This window comes from Zonotrichia leucophrys, chromosome 7 (assembly GCF_028769735.1).
Source record: "Zonotrichia leucophrys gambelii isolate GWCS_2022_RI chromosome 7, RI_Zleu_2.0, whole genome shotgun sequence".
NCBI lineage: Eukaryota > Metazoa > Chordata > Aves > Passeriformes > Passerellidae > Zonotrichia > Zonotrichia leucophrys.
In genome coordinates, this window is record NC_088177.1 from 1,883,098 (window position 1) to 1,908,284 (window position 25,187).

Genomic DNA, 25,187 nt, shown 5'->3' on the forward strand with positions numbered 1-25,187 from the left:
GTGTGCTAACATTGAATTAATAAAAGAGTTGAGTGGCATCCAATGGTGAGCAAATGTGCTCATGAAAAAGTCCAAAAATCAAAATTGCAACATTAGAGCTACTTAATACATCACATTGTTTAGGAACTGATATCACCATTTCCTCTTGATCCTGATAAAATAAAGCCAAGATTTTATTAAATGCAGTAAGAACGTTGTAAGGCTGAATATTATTACCCTGGCCACAAACCCAATGTCCTGCTCTGATTTTGAGCTATGGAAACCTCTGGCACTGGTTTCTGTTAATAAATTTCTGCTAATAAACCAGTGACAAAGCAAAATAAATGTGCAGAAACCTCTGGTTTAGAAGGAAAATAAATTCAAGCCCTTGTGCAAAGTCACTGAGGGATGGGAACGCCCAAACTTTTATTGGGGAGAGATTAAAATTCCTTTTTCTTCACCAGCGACGCTGCTTGGAACAGACAGCGAAGAAATGGCAAAAAATGAGACAGAAAACTTTAATCCTTGGGGTTGTGACCATTCTCTGGGGAGCCTGTCCAGAACTCTTCCATAAAAAAAAAAAAACCAAAAAAAACCACAAAACCAAAAAGCCAACAAACACACAAAATCAACACGGAAAGAAGTCATTGAAGCAGGTTTAAAATATTTTTATTATTATTTTGTAAAGTTATTTGAAGTATCACCCTTGAAGTCACAGTTCTGTGGCAGAAGTGCCGCTGATGCTCCCCATTCCCAGCGAACACCTGGCTTTGTGCTTTTCCTTAGAGGAAACACCCTCTCCTCCTTTCAATTCCTTTCAACAAAACCCTTTTCCCCTTTTAATCTCCATTTTCCCCTTTTCTTCTCCCCATTTTTCCCTTTTTTTCCCCATTTTCCCCTTTTCGGATCCCCGGCAATGATGAGGGCGATGAGGGCGGCTGACGGTCCGTGACTGCCCCCTGGTGCCCCGCATGGGAACAGCACCCACGGCCACCCTTCTGCGCCCCTCACACGGGGCAACACCGCCTTGGGAGCACCGAGGGGACAACCCAGCCCCGCCACCACCGATCCCGGCCCCGCCACCACCGATCCGGCCCCGCCGCTTCCACAGGAACCTCCCCAGCCCCGCCGGCCCCGCCGCCATCACCGCCTCCCCTCACGGCCTCCACCGCCCCTCCCGCAGCCCTGAACAACCGAACGCCGAGCGGCGGATTCCTCGCGGTACCGCGCCGCTCCCATCGAGGTGTTGGCAGATCGGTTGGCTCAGCCTGGGGACGCTTGGTGAGGGCGCGGCGGGGGCGGGTGGGCGCCGCCATTTTGCAGGAAGAGGTGAGGGCGGCCGGGGGCTCCTTTGCTTTTCCTCTTTTCCCGTTTTCTCCTCTATTTTCCCGTTTCCTTCTCCCTTTTCCCATTTCCTTCTCCCATTTTCCCATTTTTTGCTCCCTTCCCGTCAGCTGTTGCTGCATGTCCGCGGCAGCGCCGCTGCTGGGACGCGGGGAGGCCGGGCGGGGTGTGAGGGGGCTCTGGGGCTGGGGAGTTCAGCGCCTCCTTTTCCTTTTTTCCTTTTTTATTTTCCCTTTTTCCTTTTTCCTTCCTTTTCCTCGTTCCCTTCTCTTTTGCAGGGCTGTCCGGGGCTGTCATTGCGGGGAGAGCAGCGTCTGCCATGGCCAATGTGAGTGAGTGACGCCCGGAATTGAGGATTAAATGCAATTAAAAACAGGTTTGGGTGGAAAAAAACCCAAAAACTTAAAAATCCTTTAATTCCAACTCCGTGCCACGAGAAGGGACAACTTGCAGCGTGCTTGGACACTTGTTAAACCTCAGCACCCTCAGAGGGAAGAATTTCTCCCCCAAACCCAATCCAGTGTAAATATCCCAGGAATAATCACGAAATTAAGGATTAAATCCAATTTTTTCCTGAGTTTTTTTGTCATCCTGGGCTCAGGGCGTGTTGTGGAGCGCTCAGCTGATTTGAAGCAATAAAACGCCTTTTTATTGATTGTTTTTTTCCTTTTATTGGTTGTTGTTATCGCTGCCGCCGTGGGGATGAGCAATAATAACGTGAATTATTCAATGCCAGGTGTGGCAAAATTTGCATGAGCTGCAATTAGCGACAAGTGATAATGAAGAAAAATTCTCTTTTCTGCTAATTACATGTTGGCTGTAATTGTTTACATCTGTTTCTTTTATATTTACACAGAAGCAAATATATATATTTATATTTACACAGAAGTAAATATATATATTTATATATTTTCACAGAAGTAAATATTATATTTATATAATATATATAAATATAATATTTACTTCTAAATATATATATTACTATATTAATATAGTATAATATTAATATATTACTAAATATGTATATTTAAATAATATATAAATATATAAATACATATTTATATATTTATATATATTTACTTATTTATATAAATATATATATTTACACAGAAGTAAGTATATTTATTTACACAGAAGTAAATATATATATTTACACGGAAGTAAATGTATACATATTACTATATTAATATAGTGTTATATTAATTAACTATATTAATATAGTATAATATATTAATATTATATAAATATAATATATTTAAGTAATATATATATTTAAATAATATATATAAATACATATTTATATAATTATATATTTACTTATTTATATAAATATATATTTATATTTACACAGAAGTAAATATATATAATATATATATTTACTTATATATATAAATATATATTTATATTTACACAGAAGTAAATATATCTATTTATATTTACACAGAAGTAAACATATATATTTACACAGAAGTAAATATATATCTATTTGTATTTACACAGAAGTAAATATATATTTATATTTACACTGAAGTAAATATATTTATTTACACAGAAGTAAGTATATATATTTGTATTTACACAGAAGTAAATATATATATTTATATTTACACAGAAGTAATATATATATTTATACAGGAGTAAATATATATATTTATATTTACATGGAAGTAAATATATATATTTATTTTTATACAGAAGTAAATATATATATTTACACAGAAGTAAATATATATATTTGCACAGAAGTAAATATATATATTTATATTTACACAGAGTTAAATATGTATTTATATTTACACAGAAGTAAATATATATAATATATATATTTACTTATATATATAAATATATATTTATATTTACACAGAAGTAAATACAGGTGTGTCAATATTTGCATGAGCTGCAATTAGCGACAAGTGATAATGAAGAAAAATTCTCTTTTCTGCTAATTGCATGTTGGCTGTAATTGTTTACATCTGTTTGTGGCATCCTCATCATGCAAAAATTGATTTTAATAGGGATTTGGCGTGATAAAGAAAAAAGATTGGAGTGGAATCAGATACAGGAATCTTGTAAAGGAGACAGCTCCAGGCTTGAACTGGAAATAATTGATTTAAATCATAAATTAAATGTGTTTTGAAGCATTTGAGTTCTTATAATTTGGTAGAAATTCTTTTATATTTACACAGAAGTAAATATATATATTTATATTTACATGGAAGTAAATATATATTTATATTTACACAGAAGTAAATATATTTATATTTAGACTGAAGTAAATAGATATTTATATTTGCACGGAAGTAAATATTTATATTTACACAGAAGTAAATATATATTTATATTTACATGGAAGTAAATATTTATATTTACACAGAAGTAAATATATATAATATAAATTTACTTATGTATATAAATATATATTTATATTTACACAGAAGTAAATATATATATTTATATTTACACAGAAGTAAATATATATATTTATATTTACACAGAAGTAAATATATATATTTATATTTACACAGAAGTAAATATATATATTTACACAGAAGTAAAGATATATATTTATATTTACACAGAAATAAATATGTATTTATATTTACACAGAAGTAAATATATATTTATATTTACACGGAAGTAAATATATCTATTTATATTTACACAGAAGTAAATATATATATTTATATTTACACATTAGTAAATATTTATATTTACACAGAAGTAAATATATCTATTTATATATTTACACAGAAGTAAACATATATATTTACATTTACACAGAAGTAAATATATCTATTTATATTTGCACAGAAGTATTATATTTATATTTACACAGAAGTAAATATATATATCTATATTTACACAGAAGTAAATATATATATTTACACAGAAGTAAATATATTTATTTATACAGAAGAAAATATATGTATATATTTACACAGAAGTAAATATTATACTTATATTTACACAGAAGTAAATATATTTCTATTTACACAGAAGTAAACATATTTATTTACACAGAAGTAAATATATATATCTATATTTACACAGAAGTAAATATATATATTTACACAGAAGTAAATATATTTATTTATTTTTACACAGAAGTAAATATGTATATTTACACAGAAGTAAATATGTATTATATATATTTACTTATATATATAAATATATATTTATATTTACACAGAAGTAAATATATATATTTATATTTACACAGATGTAAATATATATATTTACACAGTGCTGGATAAAAAAACCTTCTACTGCCTTAGGTTCTTATACTTTAAATAGCTATAATTCAAATTTTAATATAATCATTGAGGGAAGATTTTTCACGTAGCTTCTTTTAAATGACTCTTAGTATTTTTCCTACAAAAATATTAATTAATTAGATTACTAATTAATGATTTGGATGTTTTTCTGTGCAGGTGCTGTGCAGCAGAGCCAGGTTGGTTTCCTACCTGCCAGGGTTCCCCTCCCTGCTCAGCAGGGTTGGAAATTCCAGAACTTTCTCCACTGCCGGATCCTCGGGCTCTGATGAGCCCCTCGTGGCTGCTGCACCCCCCGAGCTCTGTAAGGAAAAAAAGGAAATTTATTCCCTGGAAATCCCAATTTAGAACTGGGATTTTGGGCTTGGTAGAAGGGAAAAAGCAAATTTATGAAGAAAAAGCACATTTAGGAAAAAAGCAAATTTATTCCCTTGAAATCCCAGTTTGGAACTGGGATTCTTGACTTGGTAGAAAATCAAATTTGAAAAAGCACATTTAGGAAAAAAGCAAATTTATTCCCTTGAAATCTGAATTTAGAACTGGGATTTTGGGCTTGGTAGAAGGGAAAAATCAAATTTATAAAGAAAAAGCAAATTTATAAATAAAAAGCAAGTTTAGGAAAAAAAGCAAATTTATTCCCTGGAAATCTGAATTTAGAAGTGGGATTTTTGGCTTGGTAGAAGGGAAAAATCAAATTTATGGAGAAAAAGCAAATTTAGGAAAAAAAGCAATTTTATTCCCTGGAAATCTGAATTTAGAACTGGGATTCTTGACTTGGTAGAAGAGAAAAATGCAATTTTATTCCCTGGAAATCTGAATTTAGAACTGGGATTTTGGGCTTGGTAGAAGGGAAAAATCAAATTTATGGAGAAAAAGCAAATTTAGGGAAAAAAGCAAATTTATTCCCTTGAAATCTGAATTTAGAAGTGGGATTTTTGACTTGGTAGAAAAGCAAATTTATTAAAAAAAGCACATTTAGAAAAAAAAGAAAAAGCAAATTTATTCCCCTGGAAATCCCAATTTGGAACTGGGATTTTTGACTTGGTAGAAGGGAAAAATCAAATTTATGGAGAAAAAGCAAATTTAGGGGAAAAAAGCAGTTTTATTCCCCTGAAATCCCAATTTGGAACTGGGGTTCTTGACTTGGTAGAAGAGAAAAATCAAATTTCTAGAGAAAAATCAAATTTATAAATAAAAAGCAAGTTTAGGAAAAAAAGCAAATTTATTCCCTTGAAATCCCAATTTGGAACTGGGGTTCTTGGCTTGGTAGAAGAGAAAAAGCAAATTTATAAGGAAAAAAAGCAAATTTATTCCCTTGAAATCTGAATTTAGAAGTGGGATTTTTGACTTGGTAGAAAACCAAATTTATTAAAAAAAACACATTTAGAAAAAAGAAAAATCAAATTTTTTTCCTTTGCAATCCCAGTTTTGAAATGGGATTTCTTGGGATTTCTTGACCATTTTTTGGGGTTTCCATGGTGGTTTTTGGGTTTCCATGGTGTTTTTGGGGTTTCCTTCACCACTTTTGGGGTTTCCTTCTGTCTTTGCAATTCCCTGGCTGGTTTTGGGATTTCCCTGACCACCTTTGGGGTTTCCCTGCTGTTTTTGGGTTTCCTGGTTGGTTTTGGGGTTTCCCTGTTGGTTTTGGGTTTCCTGGCTGGTTTGGGGTTTCCCTGTTGGTTTTGGGGTTTGTGATTTTTCCTTTGGGATTTCCAGACTGCTTTTGGGGTTTCTTGGCTGCTTTTGGGATTTCCCTGCTGTCTTTGGGATTCCCTGACCATTTTTGGTTTTCCCTGATGGTTTTTGGGATTCCCTGACTGGTTTTGTGGTTTCCTCATTGCTTTGGGATTCCCTGACTGCTTTTGGGTTTGCCTTCTGTCTTTGGGGTTTCCCTGAATGCTTTTGGGTTTCCCTGACCAGTTCTTGGGATTTCCCTGTCGGTTTTGGGATTTCCCTGCTGCTTTTGGGCTTCCCAGCTGTCTTTGGGTTTCTCTGACCAGTTTTGGATTTCCTGGCCGTCTTTGGGTTCCCCTGACTGCTTTTGGGTTTCCTGACCATCTTTGGGGTTTCCCTGCTGTCTTTGGGCTTTCCTGACCATTTTTGGGGTTTCCCTGACCCATTTTGGGGGTTTCCTGACCGCTTTTGGGATTTCCCTGACTGCTTTGGGATTCCCTGCTGGTTTTGTGATTTCCTGACTGTTTTTGTGGTTTCCTCACTGCTTTGGGATTTCCCTGCTCATCTTTGGGATTCCCTGCTGTCTTTGGGATTTCCTGGCTGCTTTTGGGTTTCCCTGACTGTTTTGGGATTTCTCTGCCATTTTTGGGTTCCCCTGACCGGTTTTCCCTGCTGGTTTTTGGGCTCGTCTGAGTGGTTTTGGGTTTCCTGACTGTCTTTTGGGTTTCCCTGCTGTCTTGGGATTTCTTAGCAAGTTTTGGGGTTTCCTGACCCATTTCGGGGGTTTCCTGACCGTTTTTGGGATTTCCTGACTGCCTTTGGGTTTCCCTGCTGTCTTTGGGTTTCTCTGACCAGTTTTGGGTTTCCCTTCTGTCTTTGGTGTTTCCTGGCGTCTTTGGGATTTCCCTGACTTCCTTTGGGCTTTCCTGACCATCTTTGGGGTTTCCCTGACTGGTTTGGGGTTTCCCTGCTGTCTTTGGCATTCCTTAGCAGATTTTGGGGTTTCCTGACCGTTTTTGGGATTTCCCTGCTGTCTTTGGGGTTTCCCTTCTGTCTTTGGGATTCCCTGACTGTTTTTGGATTTCCTGGCCGTTTTTGGGATTCCCTGACCAGTTTGGGGTTTCCTGGCCGTTTTTGTGATTTCCTGACTGTTTTTGGGGTTTCCTCATTGCTTTGGGATTTCCTGACCAGTTTTGGGTTTCCCTGCTGTCTTTGGCATTCCTTAGCAGGTTTTGCTGTTCCCTGCCCCATTTTTGCTGTTCCCTGCCCCATTTTGCTGTTCCCTGACCCATTTTGTTGTTCCCTGCCCCATTTTTGTTGTTCCCTGCCCCATTTTTGCTGTTCCCTGCCCCATTTTTTTGCTGTTCCCTGACCCCCTTTCCCCTCCCCTCCCCGCAGCCCCCAGGACGGTGTGGCCGGACGAGCTGCTGGGTCCCTTTGGGCCTCAGGACCGGCGTTTCCAGCTGCCCGGGCACCTGGGCTTTGGGTGCCACCTGCATGGCACTGCCAGCCAGCGGGCACCGCCCGGCCTGCCCGAGCTGCTGGCCCAGCCCTCAGCCAGCGACCGGCACCGCTTGGTCATGGCCCAGTGCATCAATGAGTTCCAGGTGAGAGCAGGAGGGTTTTCTAGAAAATTCCTTCACCTCAGGGTTTGCTCCTGAGGATTCCAGAGGCCTCAGTGTTAATTCACTTCATGCATATTGTAAAATCTGAGCTCCTGATAGGTTGTAGAGAAAAGTTCAGCTCCTCCTTTTGTTTCCAATACCTGAAGTTGGTTTACTGAAACCAAGATCAGTGTTCCCACCATGATATGAAAGTTCTCAAAACCTTCATCTCTATTCCCAGACTGGCCATCTGCTCCCAGCAGCAGCCAAGGACAGAACGGTCTGAGAATCTTGTTGTTTATATAAAAGGTGGCTGAGAACCTTAATTATTTACAGGATCAAGGCTGCTTTACAGCAGGATTCTGTGGGATCTCAGCACCTCAGGACTGAGGTGTCACCGAGAGCACCCTTGGGGGGCTCGGGAGTCCTGGAATGTTCCAGAAGTGTCTGGTGGCTGGACTTTGATCCTACACAGGAGACGACACCTGTGTGAGGATAGGAGGGTTTCACCGGGGTGAATGGTGAAGGGATTGGTTAATTAGAGAGTGAAACACAGGGTTTAGGATTTCTGTACAGGGGGGTTTAGAGAAGTAAGATGGAGGAATTGGGGCGTGTCCTGTCCTCCTTCTTCTTCTTCTTCTCCTCCATCTTCTGTGGTGATGGTGGCACTTTGGGATTGGTCATTACTAAAAGTGCACTGGGCAATAAGGGTGAAAGGTATTGGGGAAAAATGATAAATATTGTACACGTAACTTTGGGTATAAAGATAGGTGACCGCCCGGAGGGCAGGGAGTGTGCTCATGGCTGGCTGCTGAGCAGAGCTCTGTCGGGCCGAGAGAAAATCTTTTAGATAAACAATTAATAAACACCGAGACCGAGAAAAGAACTGAAGCCTCTTCTCGTCCTGGGCTGCCCCAAGGCCACCCCGGGCCTTTCCAGGCCACCCAAACAGCCAAAAACCGGACAGGCTTCTATATTTCTTCAAGGCATTTTCATTTTTAGGTTCATTTTTAGCAGAAAAAGCTTTCAGGCTGTTTTGAAACAGCATTTCAGGAGTGATTCATGGCAGGATTTTCAGTCTTCAAACTGTTGGCCAAATCTCGCCACCTTCTACCCTGTAAAATTGAAATTTCCTTCAGTATTTTATTTCATGGATCTGGATTTGCAAATTTTGGGCAATGTTTAATTCTAAAAATCATAATATTCATCCAGGAATCCTCCAAGCTCATAATGAGAAATTCATCGTTGTCATTCATAATTTCAATTCAAAATTGAATTTTCCTTCAGTATTTTATTGAATGGATCTGGATTTGCAAATTTTGGACACTGTTTAATTCTATATTAATGGAATTCACAGAGGAATCCCTCAAGCTCACAATGAGAAATTCATCATTGTAATTCATCATTTCAATTCAAAATTGAAATTTCCTTCAGTATTTTATTTTATGGATCTGGATTTGCAAAGTTTAGGTAATGTTTAGTTATAAAAAATTGTGAAATTCACCCAGAAATCCCCAAACTCACAATGAAAAATTCATAATTTTCAATCCACCCAATAAAATTGGAATTTTCCTTCAGTATTTTATTTCATGGATCTGGATTTTTAAAGCTTGGGCAATGTTTAATTCTAAAAATCAATATTCATCCAGGAATCCCTCAAGCTCATAATGAGAAATTCATCATTGTCATTCATCATTTCAATTCAAAATTGAATTTTCCTTCAGTATTTTATTTTATGGATCTGGATTTGCAAATTTTGGACAATGTTTAATTCTATATTAATGGAATTCACAGAGGAATCCCTCAAGCTCATAATGAGAAATTCATCATTGTCATTCATAATTTCAATTCAAAATTGAAATTTCCTTCAGTATTTTATTTTATGGATCTGGATTTGCAAATTTTGGACAAGTTTAATTCTAAAAATCATAATATTCATCCAGGAATCCCCCAAGCTCATAATGAGAAATTCATCGTTGTCATTCATCATTTCAATTCAAAATTGAATTTTCCTTCAGTATTTTATTTTATGGATCTGGATTTGCAAATTTTGGACAAGTTTAATTCTAAAAATCATAATATTCATCCAGGAATCCCCCAAGCTCACAATGAGAAATTCATCATTTTCAATCCACCCAGTAAAATTGTAATTTCCTTCAGAATTTTATTTTGTGGATTTGCAAAGGTTGGGCAATATTTAGTTCTAAAAATCATAATATTCATCCAGGAATCCTCCAATCTCATAATGAGAAATTCATCGTTGTCATTCATAATTTCAATTCAAAATTGAAATTTCCTTCAGTATTTTGTATTTACAGAGTTTAATCAATGTTTAGTTCTAAAAATTATCTATATTTTTCTATCTTTTCCAATTTTAAATATCTTTTAATAACTTTCAATATTATTAATAATATTATTATTTCAATATATAATATGAAAAATGTGAATTACCACTGCAAATCACTGAAACTGCTCGAGTGTATCTGATCCCTAAACCCTATTTTGATATACTGATTTATTCCTGTTTGATATTAAACTAAAAATTTGAATTTTTGGTGCTTTTTAGGGTTCTGATGCTCCCCAGAAGCAGCAGATCAATAATGCTGAAAGCTACTTTGAAAATGCCAAGGTGGAATGTGCAGTGCAAGCCTGTCCTGAGCTGCTGAGAAAAGGTTCAGTTTGATTTCCAGCCCAAAAAATTCACATTTTAAATGCAAAACCAGTGAATGGCAATGCTCCACACAGAATATGACATAAGTAAAATAATCAGGACAAAAATAAAAATAATCAGTACAAAAAAAAATAATAATAATCAGTACAAAAATAAAAATAATCAGTACAAAAATAAAAATAATCAGTACAATATTACAATTACAATAACACCAATAAATGAAGCAATTTAAAAGGGGATGTGGGTGTGTGGGATGAAGGCTGCCCTGCAGAGCAGGACAAATTCTGTATTTATATTTATATTTATTTTTATTTTTATTATATATTAATTGTATACCCACATTTATATTTATTATATATTAATTGTAATACTAATAACAATTGAATGAAAACAAATTTTGAAAAGTAATTTAAAAAGGGAAATCTGACTGAAATATTGGGATGGCTGGGAGGGAAGGCTGCCCTGCAGAGCAGTACAAACTCTGTATTTTCCCCACATTTATATTTATTATATATTAATTGTAATACTAATAAAAATTAAAATAACACCAATAAATGAAGCAATTTAAAAGGGTGTGTGTGGGGTGAAGGCTGCCCTGCAGAGCAGGACAAACTCTGTATTTATATTTATATTTTTATTTTTATGTGTCAGCTCTGAGTGCAGGGCCAGCTCTGTCAGGAAATGAAATTGGAATTTAGGGACTGGAGAAGCTCCTAAATACCTGTTAAGTACCTAAATACCTGTTTGCAACCTAAATATCAGTGATCCCGTTGCAGACGTGCAGGCGCTGTTCCCCGAGGCGCAGCCCCAGCGCCTGACGGTGCTGACGGTGACGCAGAGGAGCCAGCACGACATGAGCGTGTGGAGCCACGAGGTGGAGCAGGAGAGGGAGGCGCTGCTGGAGAACGTCAGTGCAGCACCAAAGCCCAGTGCCCGTCCTGTACATCCCTGAGAGATACAGATAGAGATCCATGGTGTATAGAGAGATACGTGTGATATAGATCCATATTGTGTATAGAGAGATATGTGGGATGTATAGATCCATGTTGTACAGATAGATACATGTGATATAGATCCATGTTGTATATAGAGATACGTGTGATATAGATCCATGTTGTATATAGAGATACGTGTGATATAGATCCATATTGTATATAGAGAGATATGTGTGATATAGATCCATGTTGTATATATACAGAGATATGTGTGATATAGATCCATATTGTATATATAGAGAGAGATATGTGATATAGATCCATGTTGTATAGATAGATACGTGTGATATAGATCCATGTTGTATATAGAGATATGTGTGATATAGATCCATATTCTATATATAGAGAGATAGATATAATATAGATCCATATTGTATATATAGAGAGATATATGTGATATAGATCCATATTGTATATATACAGAGATATGTGTGATATAGATCCATATTCTATATATAGAGAGATATGTGTAATATCCATATTCTATATATAGAGATAGATATAATATAGATCCATGTTGTATATAGAGATTTGTGTAATATAGATCCAAATTCTATATATAGAGAGATATGTGTAATATCCATATTCTATATACAGAGATATGTGTGATATAGATCCATGTTCTATAGATACAGAGATATGTGAAATATAGATCCATATTGTATATAGAGAGACGTGTGATATAGATCCATGTATATAGAGATACGTGTGATATAGATCCATATTCTTTAGATAGATAGATATAATATAGATCCATATTGTATATATGGAGAGATACGTGTGATATAGATCCATGTTGTATATAGAGAGAGATAGATATAATATAGATCCATGTTCTATAGATACAGAGATATGTGAAATATAGATCCATATTGTATATATTGAGAGATAGATATAATATAGATCCATATTGTATATATGGAGAGATACGTGTGATATAGATCCATGTTGTATATATAGAGAGATATGTGTAATATCCATATTCTATAGATACAGAGATATGTGTGATGTAGATCCATGTTGTATATAGAGATATGTGTGATATAGATCCATATTGTATAGATACAGAAATATGTGTGATATAGATCCATATGATATAGATATAGAGATAGATATAATATAGATCCATATTGTATAGATAGAGAGATAGATATAATATAGATCCATATTGTATATAGAGAGAGATACGTGCGATATAGATCCATGTTGTATATAGAGATACAGATATAGATCCATATTGTATATATAGAGAGATACGTGTGATATAGATCCATGTTGTATATAGAGATACGTGTGATATAGATCCATGTTGTATATAGATAAATACGTGTGATATAGATCCATGTTGTATATAGAGATACGTGTGATATAGATCCATATTCTATATATAGAGAGATAGATATAATATAGATCCATATAGTATATATAGAGAGATATGTGGGATATAGATCCATATTCTATAGATACAGAGATATGTGTGATATAGATCCATGCTGTATATAGAGAGAAATAGATATAATATAGATCCATATTGTATATATAGAGAGATATGTGGGATATAGATCCATATTGTAAATAGAGATATTTGTGTGATATAGATCCATGTTGTATATAGAGAGATAGATATAATATAGATCCATATTCTGTATATAGAGAGATATGTGGAATATAGATCCATATTGTATAGATGCAGAGATATGTGTAATATAGATCCATATTGTATATATTGAGAGATATGTGTAATATCCATATTCTATATATAGAGATAGATATAATATAGATCCATGTTGTATATAGAGATTTGTGTAATATAGATCCAAATTCTATATATAGAGAGATATGTGTAATATCCATATTCTATATAGAGATATGTGTGATATAGATCCATATTCTATATATAGAGAGATAGATATAATATAGATCCATGTTGTATATAGAGATATGTGTGATATAGATCCATATTCTATATATAGAGAGATAGATATAATATAGATCCATATTGTATAGATACAGAGATATGTGTGATATAGATCCATACTGTATAGATACAGAAACATGTGTGATATAGATCCATATTCTATATATAGAGAGATACGTGTGATATAGATCCATGTTGTATATAGAGAGATAGATACAATATAGATCCATATTGTATATAGAGAGAGATAGATATAATATAGATCCATATTCTATATATAGAGAGATATGTGTGATGTATAGATCCATGTTGTATATAGAGATATGTGTGATATAGATCCATATTGTATAGATACAGAGATACGTGTGATATAGATCCATATTGTATATATAGAGAGATATGTGGGATATAGATCCATGTTGTATATAGAGAGAGATATGTGTGATATAGATCCATATTGTATAGATACAGAGATAGATATAATATAGATCCATATTGTATATATAGAGAGATATGTGGGATATAGATCCATGTTCTGTATATAGAGATAGATGTACTATGGATCCATATTCTATAGAGATATATGATATAGATCCATATTCTATAGATAGATATAATACAGATCTATATTCTATAGATAGATAGATAGATATAATATAGATCCATATTCTATATATAGATATATAATACAAATCCATATTTTATATATATAATATCCATCCATATTTTATATAGATATATAAATAGATATCTATAATGCAGATCCATATTTTATATAGGGAGATATATATAATTTACATCCATATTATATATAGAGAAATATATTATATAGATCCATATTATATGTATAGTGATATATATAATATAAATCTATGTTCTATATATAGATATGTAACACAGATCCATATTTTTATATATATAATATAGATCCATATTTTGTATATATAGATATATATAATTTAGATCCATATTTTACATATAGAGAGGTATAAATAATATAGTTCTATATTTTTATTTATAGATATTTATAATACAGATCCATATTATATATATAGATATATAATAGAGATCCATAATTTATATATAGAGATATATAATTTAGATCCGTGTTTTATATATATATATATAAAATATAGATCCATGTTTTATATATAGACCCTTATTCTATATATATAGAGAGGTACATATAATATAAATCTATATTCTATATATATAGAGAGATCTATATAATATAGATCTGTATATAATATAGATCTCTATTACATTATTAAATGTAATATATTAGATTTTTATCTTTAATACCATTTATAATACACTTCTATTTTAGTTCTTCGTTACTAATTATAATTTATATAATTTTTAATATATAAATTTAAAAATTTATAATTATAAAAATTTAATTTAAATTTTTAATTCATTTAATTATGATTCCACTGCAATTTTAATGGTCAAAAATTTAAAAATCACCATTTTCTCTGGGGTTTTTGTCCACTTTAATGAATGTTTTTAATTCTTTTAACCCCAAATTTCAATTTTGTTTTTCATCTTAACTTTCTCTCTAGAGGGCTCTGAAAATCCCTTTTATTTTTATTTCCCATTTATTTCCCACAATTTGACCATTTCCCCACCAAGTGTCGCTGTTCACTGCCCTCAGCACCTCAAAAAAAGAACATTTCTGCCTATTCTTTATAAAATATCCCCAAACCCAACATTTCATCTGGAAATAAAAAATATTTATGCCTGAAATTAATCTGGGAATGCCCTAAAATGCAAATATGGGCTGTCTAAATCAACCACAAAAAAAGGAATCAACACAAAATGACACAAAAATTCAAATTTCCTTCCCTTCAGTGTGTTCTTCTCTTTGAATTATTTCTGAGATTAAAATCCTCATTTCAGGGGCAAAAAAATGAGATTAAAATCCTCATTTCATGGGCTAAAAATGAGAATAAAATCCTCATTTCATGGGCTAAAAAATGAGAATAAAATCCTCATTTCAGGGGCTAAAAAATGAGATTAAAATCCTCATTTCATGGGCTAAAAATGAGAATAAAATAATATAATTATTAATTACTAATACAAAATAATATATTATTAATATTAATCCAAAATAAGGGTAAAATTCCCTAGTTTTGAATTAATACAGAATTTATTGTAAAGGGTAAATTTTCCTTATTTTGAATTAATACAGAATTTATTGTAAAGGGTAAATTTTCCTTATTTTGAATTAATACAGAATTTGCTGTAAAGGATAAATTTTCCTCATTTTGAACTAATACAGAATATAATTATTAATTACTAATACAAAATAATATTAATATTAATCCAAAATAAGGGTAAAATTCCCTAGTTTTGAATTAATACAGAATTTATTGTAAAGGATAAATTTTCCTTATTTTGAACTAATACAGAATTTATTGTAAAGGGTAAATTTTCCTTATTTTGAATTAATACAGAATTTATTGTAAAGGATAAATTTTCCTTATTTTGAATTAATACAGAATATAATTATTAATTACTAATACAAAATAATATTAATATTATTAATATTAATCCAAAATAAGGGTAAAATTCCCTAGTTTTGAATTAATACAGAATTTATTGTAAAGGATAAATTTTCCTTATTTTGAGGTAATACAGGATAAATTTTCCGTGTTTTAAACTAACACAGAATTTACTGTAAAGGATAAATTTTCCTTATTTTGAATTAATACAGAATTTACTTTAAAGGGTAAAAATCTCTCATTTTGAACTAATACAAAATTTACTGTAAAGGGTAAATTTTCCTTATTTTGAATTAATACAGAATTTACTGTAAAGGATAAATTTTCCTTATTTTGAATTAATACAGAATTTACTGTAAAGGATAAATTCCCTCATTTTAAATTAATACAGAATTTGCTGTAAAAGTTAAATTTCCCTCAAATTAATACAGAATTTGCTATAAAAATTAAATTTCCCTTATTTTGGCCCTGTTAAGGGACTGAAGCTACATAAATCCTATTTTTATCAATTTGAAACCTTGACCTTTTCAGCCCACTAATTACAGAGAAAATCCAATTTTTACAACTATAAGTAAATAAATAATTTTATTTCTAACAACTAAAGTCAGAAATCATTCATTTTCTGGGATAACCTCATTTTTGATGCCTTTCTTTTGCCAATTTTTATTTGCAGTTCATCAATGGTGCCAAGGAAATTTGCTGTGCGATTTCTGCTGAGGGCTACTGGGCTGATTTCATTGACCCCTCCTCAGGGCTGGCTGTGAGTTCCTTCTTGCTGTAAAATTTGGATTAAATCCAATTTTTCCAGGATAATTCCTGAATAAATGAAGGTTTCTAAGCTCTGAGTGCAGGGCCAGCTCTGTTAGGAAATTAAATTGGAATTTAGGGACTGGAGAAGTTCCTGAATACCTGTAAGTACCTAAATACCTGTTTTCAACTTAAATATCAGTTTAATTTACATGTAACTTTAATTTAAATACATGCTTGCAACTTAAATATCAGTTTAAATACTTCAATACCAGTTTAATATAAATACCTGTTTGCAACTTAAATATCAGTTTAATTGAAATATCAATTTAATTGAAATACCTGTCTGCAACTTAAATATCAGTTTCATTTAAATATCAGTTTAATTGAAATATCAGTTTAATTTAAATACCTGTTTGCAACTTAAATATCAGTTTAAATACTTCAATACCAGTTTAATTTAAATACCTGTTTGCAACTTAAATATCAGTTTAATTTACATGTAACTTTTATTTAAATACCTGCTTGCAACTTAAATATCAGTTTAAATATTTCAATACCAGTTTAACATAAATACCTCTTTTCAACCTAAATATCAGTTTAATTTAAATACCAGTTTAATATAAATGCCTGTTTGCAGCTTAAATATCAGTTTAATTTAAATACCTGTTTGCAACTCCAATATCAGTTTAAATACTTAAATATCAGTTAATTTAAACACTTGTTTGCAACTTAAATATCAGTTTAAATACTTCAATACCAGTTTAATTTAAATACCTGTTTGCAGCTTAAATATCAGTTTAATTTAAATATCAATTTAATTGAAATATCAGTTTAATTGAAATATCAGTTTAATTGAAATATCAGTTTCATTTAAATACCTGTTTGCAACTTAAATATCAGTTTAAATATTTCAATACCAGTTTAATATAAATACCTCTTTTCAACCTAAATATCAGTTTAATTTACATGTAACTTTTATTTAAATACCTGCTTGCAACTTAAATATCAGTTTAATTTACATATCACTTTCATTGAAATACCTGTTTGCAACTTAAATATCAGTTTGAATATTTCAATACCAGTTTAATATAAATAATTGTTTGCAAATTAAATATCAGTTTAAATACTTCAATACCAGTTTAATATAAATACCTCTTTTCAACCTAAATATCAGTTTAATTTAAATACCTGTTTGCAACTTAAATATCAGTTTAATTTTAATATCAGTTAGTTTAAATACATCAATACCAGTTTAATTTAAATACCTGTCTGCAACTTAAATATCAGTTTAATTTACATATAACTTTCATTTAAATACCTGCTTGCAACTTAAATATCAGTTTAAATACTTCAATACCAGCTTATAATATTAATGTGTATATATATATATATAATGTTTATAATATTAATATAAATAAATACATTTATAATAATACCTTATTTAAAGGTATTATAATAATACTTATAATAATACCTTATTATAAATATAAATAAATATATTTATAATAAAACCTTATTATAACTATAAATATATATTATATTTATAGTATTAATATAAATACCTCTTTGCAACTTAAATATCAGTTTAATTTACATGTAACTTTTATTTAAATACATGCTTGCAACTTAAATATCAGTTTAAATATTTCAATACCAGTTGGATATAAATACCTCTTTTCAACCTAAATATCAGTTTAATGGAAATATCAATTTAATTGAAATACCTGTCTGCAACTTAAATATCAGTTTAATTGTAATATCAGTTTAATTTAAATATCAGTTTAATTTACATACCAGTTTAATTTAAATATCAGTTTAGATACCTCTTTGTAACTTAAATACCAGTTTCATTTAAATACTTAAATACCAGTTTAATTGAAATCCCTGTTCACAATTGAATCACATTTTTGCTCCTCTAACCAACTTTCTTTAGGGATTTATTGCAGATTTGAGTTGTTAATTTTACAATTTCCTGGGAATTTTCTCTCCTTAGTCCCTGTCCTGTTTGTGCTGTTTCAGCACAAATTCCTCACAAAGGTGGGCTTGGGATTTGAAAGAAAATCCCTTCAAACTCCACATAAAACTTCTCCCCACAGCTAAACCCGAGCTTTTCTTTCCCCCATCCATCAGAACTGGAAATCCACTGGTGTGGTGTGTTTAATTTCATTTAATTCCTCCCCATTTTATGTACCTGCTCCCCCCCATTTGGTGTGAAATGGTTCTGCCCTCCTCAGCTTTCCCGCCTCATCATTCCCCCCCCATTTGGTGTGAAATGGTTCTGCCCTCCTCAGCTTTCCCGCCTCATCATTCCCCCCCCATTTTGTGTGAAATGGTTCTGCCCTCCTCAGCTTTCCCGCCTCATCATTCCCCCCCATTTGGTGTAAAATGGTTCTGCCCTCCTCAGCTTTCCCGCCTCATCATTCCCCCCCCATTTTGTGTAAAATGGTTCTGCCCTCCTCAGCTTTCCCGCCTCATCATTCCTCCCCCATTTTATGTATCTGCTCCCCCCCATTTTGTGTAAAATGGTTCTGCCCTCCTCAGCTTTCCCGCCTCATCATTCCTCCCCATTTTATGTATCTGCTCCCCCCCATTTGGTGTGAAATGGTTCTGCCCTCCTCAGCTTTCCTGCCTCATCATTCCCCCCCATTTGGTGTGAAATGGTTCTGCCCTCCTCAGCTTTCCCGCCTCATTATTCCCCCCCATTTGGTGTGAAATGGTTCTGTCCTCCTCAGCTTTCCCGCCTCATCATTCCCCCCCATTTTGTGTAAAATGGTTCTGCCCTCCTCAGCTTTCCCGCCTCATCATTCCCCCCCCATTTTATGTACCTGCTCCCCCCCATTTGGTGTGAAATGGTTCTGCCCTCCTCAGCTTTCCCGCCTCATCATTCCCCCCCCATTTTGTGTAAAATGGTTCTGCCCTCCTCAGCTTTCCTGCCTCATCATTCCCCCCCCATTTGGTGTGAAATGGTTCTGCCCTCCTCAGCTTTCCCGCCTCATCATTTCCCCCCCATTTTGTGTGAAATGGTTCTGCCCTCCTCAGCTTTCCCGCCTCATCATTCCCCCCCCCATTTGGTGTGAAATGGTTCTGCCCTCCTCAGCTTTCCCGCCTCATCATTCCTCCCCCATTTTATGTACCTGCTCCCCCCCATTTGGTGTGAAATGGTTCTGCCCTCCTCAGCTTTCCCGCCTCATCATTCCCCCCCCATTTGGTGTGAAATGGTTCTGCCCTCCTCAGCTTTCCCGCCTCATCATTCCCCCCCCATTTTGTGTGAAATGGTTCTGCCCTCAGCTTTCCCGCCACAGCCCTGCCAGTTCCATTGTCAATCTTGTGGGTGATAGAATTCCTCCTCCCCTTTTTCCTTTTCTCCTCCCTGGGCCAAGTGAAAACCTTTTTGTTGAAGCAAAGGAGGACGAGCCACCTTCAATTTATTGACTCAATCAGTCACTTTTTATAACTGTGTTAATTAAGTTCATGCATATTGCAAAACCCGAGCTCACAATAGGTCACAGATAACACACCAACCCCTTCTTTTGTTTTCAATGTGTTCTCAAAACTTACTTTTACTTTCCCAAAACAGCCAAAGATAGAATATTTTCTTGTTATGAGAAAACTGCCTGAGAACCCTGGTATGCAAGGTTCTCAAGGCCTTCATGTTTGTCACTTTTGCTTTCTCATACCTTATGGGTTTTCCTCCCATCACAAGAGCCAGACTGAAATTTCTCCTATAAAATCAAACTTCAGGAATACAAAATAAAATAAACTATAATAAAATAATAAAAACAATAGTAATAACATTAGTAACAATAAATAATAATAATAATGGTAAATAATGGAATAGCTAATTAACACTTGGGGAAGTATTCTGGGATGGATCTGGAGAATTCTATTCCAGATTTTCTCTCCTCCTCCAAGGACAAGATATTTACTTGTTATTGAAAACAACCTGAGAACTCCTGCTGTTTACAGAGAATTTGCTCCTCACAGTGCTGTAGTGTGTTCTTAAGTTTGTCAGTTTGCTCCCCTATTTTCTGTATTAAATGGTTTCTTCCTTCCCTGTTAGTTCCCGCCTACCCTGTCAGTTAGGTTGCCATGGAAACCTCGCTGTTCTTAGTTGCCAAAATGAAACTGTTCCTCCCATATTCTCCCTTATTAAGTGAAAGTTGTCTCCTCCCTGGGCCCAGTCAATCACCCCTTTTCTCCTCCCAAGTTTCTAGAATTTTCTTTTCTCTGGGAGTTATGGTTGGCTGTAGCCCCGGAGCCCCTCCTATGCTTCATAACAGTTGGTTACTTTGGTATATCAATTATGTTTCACACCTCCAAATACGTATTACTATTGGTTAGCTGCCTTTTAAGCCATTTCTGAAAAAATCTCCAACACCTTTTATTGATTTATTAATTATTATTATTATTTCTGTGTAGTTTTTCGGGCCTTACAGCAACAACCCCCTGCTGGAGACGGACGAGCGCTACCGGCACTTGGGCTTTGCTGTGGATGACCTGGGCTGCTGCAAAGTGATCAGGCACCACCTGTGGGGCACCCACGTGCTGGTGGGCACCATCTTCACCAACGCTGAGCCCGACAGCCCCATCATGAGGAAACTCAGTGGCCACTGAGCCCTCCCTGCTGCCATCCTGCCCTTCTCGGTGTCGCCAGGCCTTGCTCGCTCTGGGTGTTCTTAGAGAATAAAAGTAGCTGGGATTTATTTCTGGGCTCTTGGGAATGTGTGTTCACCACGTGTGGATTGGTAAAAGTTTATTTCTGGGCTCTTGGGAATGTGTGTTCACCATGTGTGGATTGGTAAAAGTAGCTGGGATTTATTTCTGGGATCTTGGGAATGTGTGTTCACCACATGTGGATTGGTAAAAGTAGCTGGGATTTATTCTGGGCTCTTGGGAATGTGTGTTCACCACATGTGGATTGGTAAAAGTTTATTTCTGGGCTCTTGGGAATGTGTGTTCACCACATGTGGATTGGTAAAAGTAGCTGGGATTTATTTTGGGCTCTTGGGAATGTGTGTTCACCACATGTGGATTGGTAAAAGTGGCTGGGATTTATTTTGGGCTCTTGGGAATGTTCACCATGTGTGGATTGGTAAAAGTAGCTGGGATTTATTCTGGGCTCTTGGGAATGTTCACCACATGTGGATTGGTAAAAAGTAGCTGGGATTTATTTTGGGCTCTGGGGAATGTGTGTTCACCACATATGGGTTGCTAAAAGTAGCTGGGATTTATTATTTTTGGGCTCTTGGGAATGTGTGTTCACCACATGTGGATTGGGAAAAGTGGCTGGGATTTATTATTTCTGGGCACTTGGGAATGTGTGTTCACCACATGTTGTGGATTGGTAAAAAGTAACTGGAATTTATTTCTGGGCTCTTGGGAATGTGTGTTCACCACATGTGGATTGGTAAAAGTGGCTGGGATTTATTTCTGGGCTCTTGGGAATGTGTGTTCACCACATGTGGATTGGTAAAAGTTTATTTCTGGGCTCTTGGGAATGTGTGTTCACCACATGTGGATTGGTAAAAAGTAGCTGGGATTTATTTTGGGCTCTGGGGAATGTGTGTTCACCACGTGTGGATTGGTAAAAGTTTATTTCTGGGCTCTTGGGAATGTGTGTTCACCACGTGTGGATTGGTAAAAGTAGCTGGGATTTATTATTTCTGGGCTCTTGGGAATGTGTGTTCACCACATGTTGTGGATTGGTAAAAGTTTATTTCTGGGTTCTTGGGAATGTGTGTTCACCACATGTGGATTGGTAAAAGTGGCTGGGATTTATTATTTCTGGGCTCTTGGGAATGTTCACCACATGTGGATTGATAAAAGTAGCTGGAATTTATTATTTCTGGGCTCTTGGGAATGTGTGTTCACCACATGTGGATTGGTAAAAGTAGCTGGGATTTATTTTGGGCTCTTGGGAATGTGTGTTCACCACATGTGGATTGGGAAAAGTAACTGGGATTTATTTCTGGGCTCTTGGGAATGTTCACCACATGTGGATTGATAAAAGTAGCTGGAATTTATTATTTCTGGGCTCTTGGGAATGTTCACCACATGTGGATTGATAAAAGTAGCTGGAATTTATTATTTCTGGGCTCTTGGGAATGTGTGTTCACCACATGTGGATTGGTAAAAAGTGACTGGGATTTATTTCTGGGCTCTGGGGAATGTGTTCACCAGATGTGGATTGGTAAAAAGTAACTGGGATTTATTTCTGGGCTCTTGGGAATGTTCACCACATGTGGATTGGTAAAAGTGGCTGGGATTTATTATTTCTGGGCTCTTGGGAATGTGTGTTCACCACATGTGGATTGGTAAAAGTGGCTGGGATTTATTTCTGGGTTCTTGGGAATGTGTGTTCACCACATGTGGATTGGTAAAAGTTTATTTCTGGGCTCTTGGGAATGTGTGTTCACCACATGTGTGGATTGGTAAAAGTGGCTGGGATTTATTTCTGGGCTCTTGGGAATGTGTGTTCACCACATGTGGATTGGTAAAAGTAGCTGGGATTTATTTCTGGGATCTTGGGAATGTGTGTTCACCACATGTGGATTGGCAGTGTTGAGAATCAGAGGAGTGATGATTTTCCTTTTTGAATTTTCTCCATTTTCTCTCACCTCAACAATTCTTTTCATTGAATTCTTTTCATTGCTCATTGTAATGCTCAGAATCCTCTGAAAATTCCACTGAAATTCCCAACAAATCTGCCATTCCTGAAATTAAGAACTGGCAAAAAAAAAATGTAATGAGTCATAAAATTGTTCTCCCAGAATGCAGAACTTAATAAAATCTGGGCTAATCACTCATGGAAAATGAGAATGAGGTCAACTTCCAGTGGTCTCCAACTCATCCAGAGACTCCATAAAAAGTCCTTAATTACCCTGGAATTACTCATCTCTTATTGTTTTTTGTCTTCATGGTGCTTGGGATTTATTTTCTCAGTATTAGCTAAATAGATTTAATTAGTTTATCTACCTAAATGTAATTTAAAGTTGCTTTTGTAACTTTCTTAGGTCATTAAATACCAAAAAAGAGAGAGATAATGGGGCAGTGCTTGGATCTCATCATTGTTTTCCTGGGCTTGGATGCAACCTAGACTTGCCTGTGGAATTTGGGAATGCAGAGAGCAATTAGGATTAATTATTGCAATTAGAGAGATGTTTCAACAGGAAGGTTCCAGGCTCCAAAAACAATCCCTGGGAGCAGCAGGGCAGGGATGCCAAGGCTCCTGGAACACCTGGAATTTCAGAGCCTTGCACTTTGGCTCTGGGCTGGAGCCATGGAGCAGATTGGGGGCTCAGCTCAGGTAGTTTGGGGCTGTTTTCATGGAAAAATGGGAATCCTGCAGGATTTATTCTGTGGGAATGTTCAGCAGCTCAGTCTGGTGAGGATCCAGGGATTTTAACCTGATTTTTGCTGTTATCCCAGGCAGTTTGGGACCCTTTTGCAGTGGGAATCCTTCAGGATTTATTGCAGCTCAGTCTGGATGAGAATCCAAGGATTTTAACCTGACCTTTGCTGTTATCCCAGGCAGTTTGGGGCTGTTTTCCTGGAAAAATGGGAATCCTTCAGGCTTTATTCCATGGGAATGTTCAGCAGCTCAGTCTGGTGAGGATCCAGGGATTTTAACCTGATTTTTGCTGTTATCCCAGGCAGTTTGGAGCCATTTTTATGGGAATCCTTCAGGATTTATTCCCCCTCATTCCAGGTCAGGATCCAGAGATTTTAACCTGATTTTTGCTGTTATTCTGGGATTACAGTTTTGGAGCCATTTTCATGGAGCAATGGGAATCCTGCAGGATTTATTCCACCTCATTCCGGGTGAGAATCCAGGGATTTTAACCTGACGTTTGCTGTTATCCCAGGCAGTTTGGAGCCATTTTTGTGTAGCAATGGGAATCCTGCAGGATTTATTCCATGGGAATGTGCAGCAGCTTGGTCTTACTGAAGATCCAGGGATTTTAACCTGATTTTTGCTGTTATAACAGTTTTGGAGCCATTTTTATGGAGCAATGGGAATCCTGCAGGATTTATTCCCCCTCAGTGTGGGTGAGAATCCAGGGATTTTACCTTGACCTTTGGTGTTATCCCAGTGAGTTTGGGACCCTTTTGCAGTGGGAATCCTTCAGGATTTATTCCCCCTCATTCCGGGTGAGGATCCAGGGATTTTACCCTGATTTTTGCTGTTTTCCCAGTGAGTTTGGAGCCATTTTTATGGGAATCCTTCAGGATTTATTCCAGCTTATTCTGGGTGAGGATCCAGGGATTTTACCCTGATTTTTCCTGTTATCCCAGGCAGTTTGGAGCCATTTTTATGGGAATCCTTCAGGATTTATTCCAGCTCAGTCTGGGTGAGAATCCAGGGATTTTAACCTGATTTTTGCTGTTATCCCAATGAGTTTGGAGCCATTTTTATGGGAATCCTTCAGGATTTATTCCAGCTCAGTGTGGGTGAGAATCCAGGGATTTTACCCTG

The 25,187-nt window shown here is 35.1% G+C and overlaps 1 protein-coding gene and 1 long non-coding RNA gene across 2 annotated transcripts; both read left to right on the top strand.

Annotated features, from left to right (window-relative positions):
* Positions 1-1,204: 1,204 nt before the first annotated feature.
* Positions 1,205-21,420, top strand: MMADHC (metabolism of cobalamin associated D). The gene is made up of 8 exons (XM_064718248.1): positions 1,205-1,308; positions 1,602-1,651; positions 4,755-4,899; positions 7,668-7,876; positions 10,440-10,545; positions 11,321-11,451; positions 16,635-16,721; positions 21,131-21,420. The coding sequence occupies exons 2-8, from the start codon at positions 1,643-1,645 to the stop codon at positions 21,323-21,325; spliced, it is 882 nt and encodes a 293-aa protein (XP_064574318.1). The 5' UTR covers positions 1,205-1,308; positions 1,602-1,642; the 3' UTR covers positions 21,326-21,420.
* A 1,485-nt stretch (positions 21,421-22,905) lies between these two features.
* On the top strand, positions 22,906-23,754 carry LOC135450244 (uncharacterized). Its single transcript, XR_010440979.1, has 2 exons — positions 22,906-22,966; positions 23,212-23,754. It is a non-coding gene; the product is annotated as an uncharacterized LOC135450244 (long non-coding RNA).
* Positions 23,755-25,187: the final 1,433 nt, after the last annotated feature.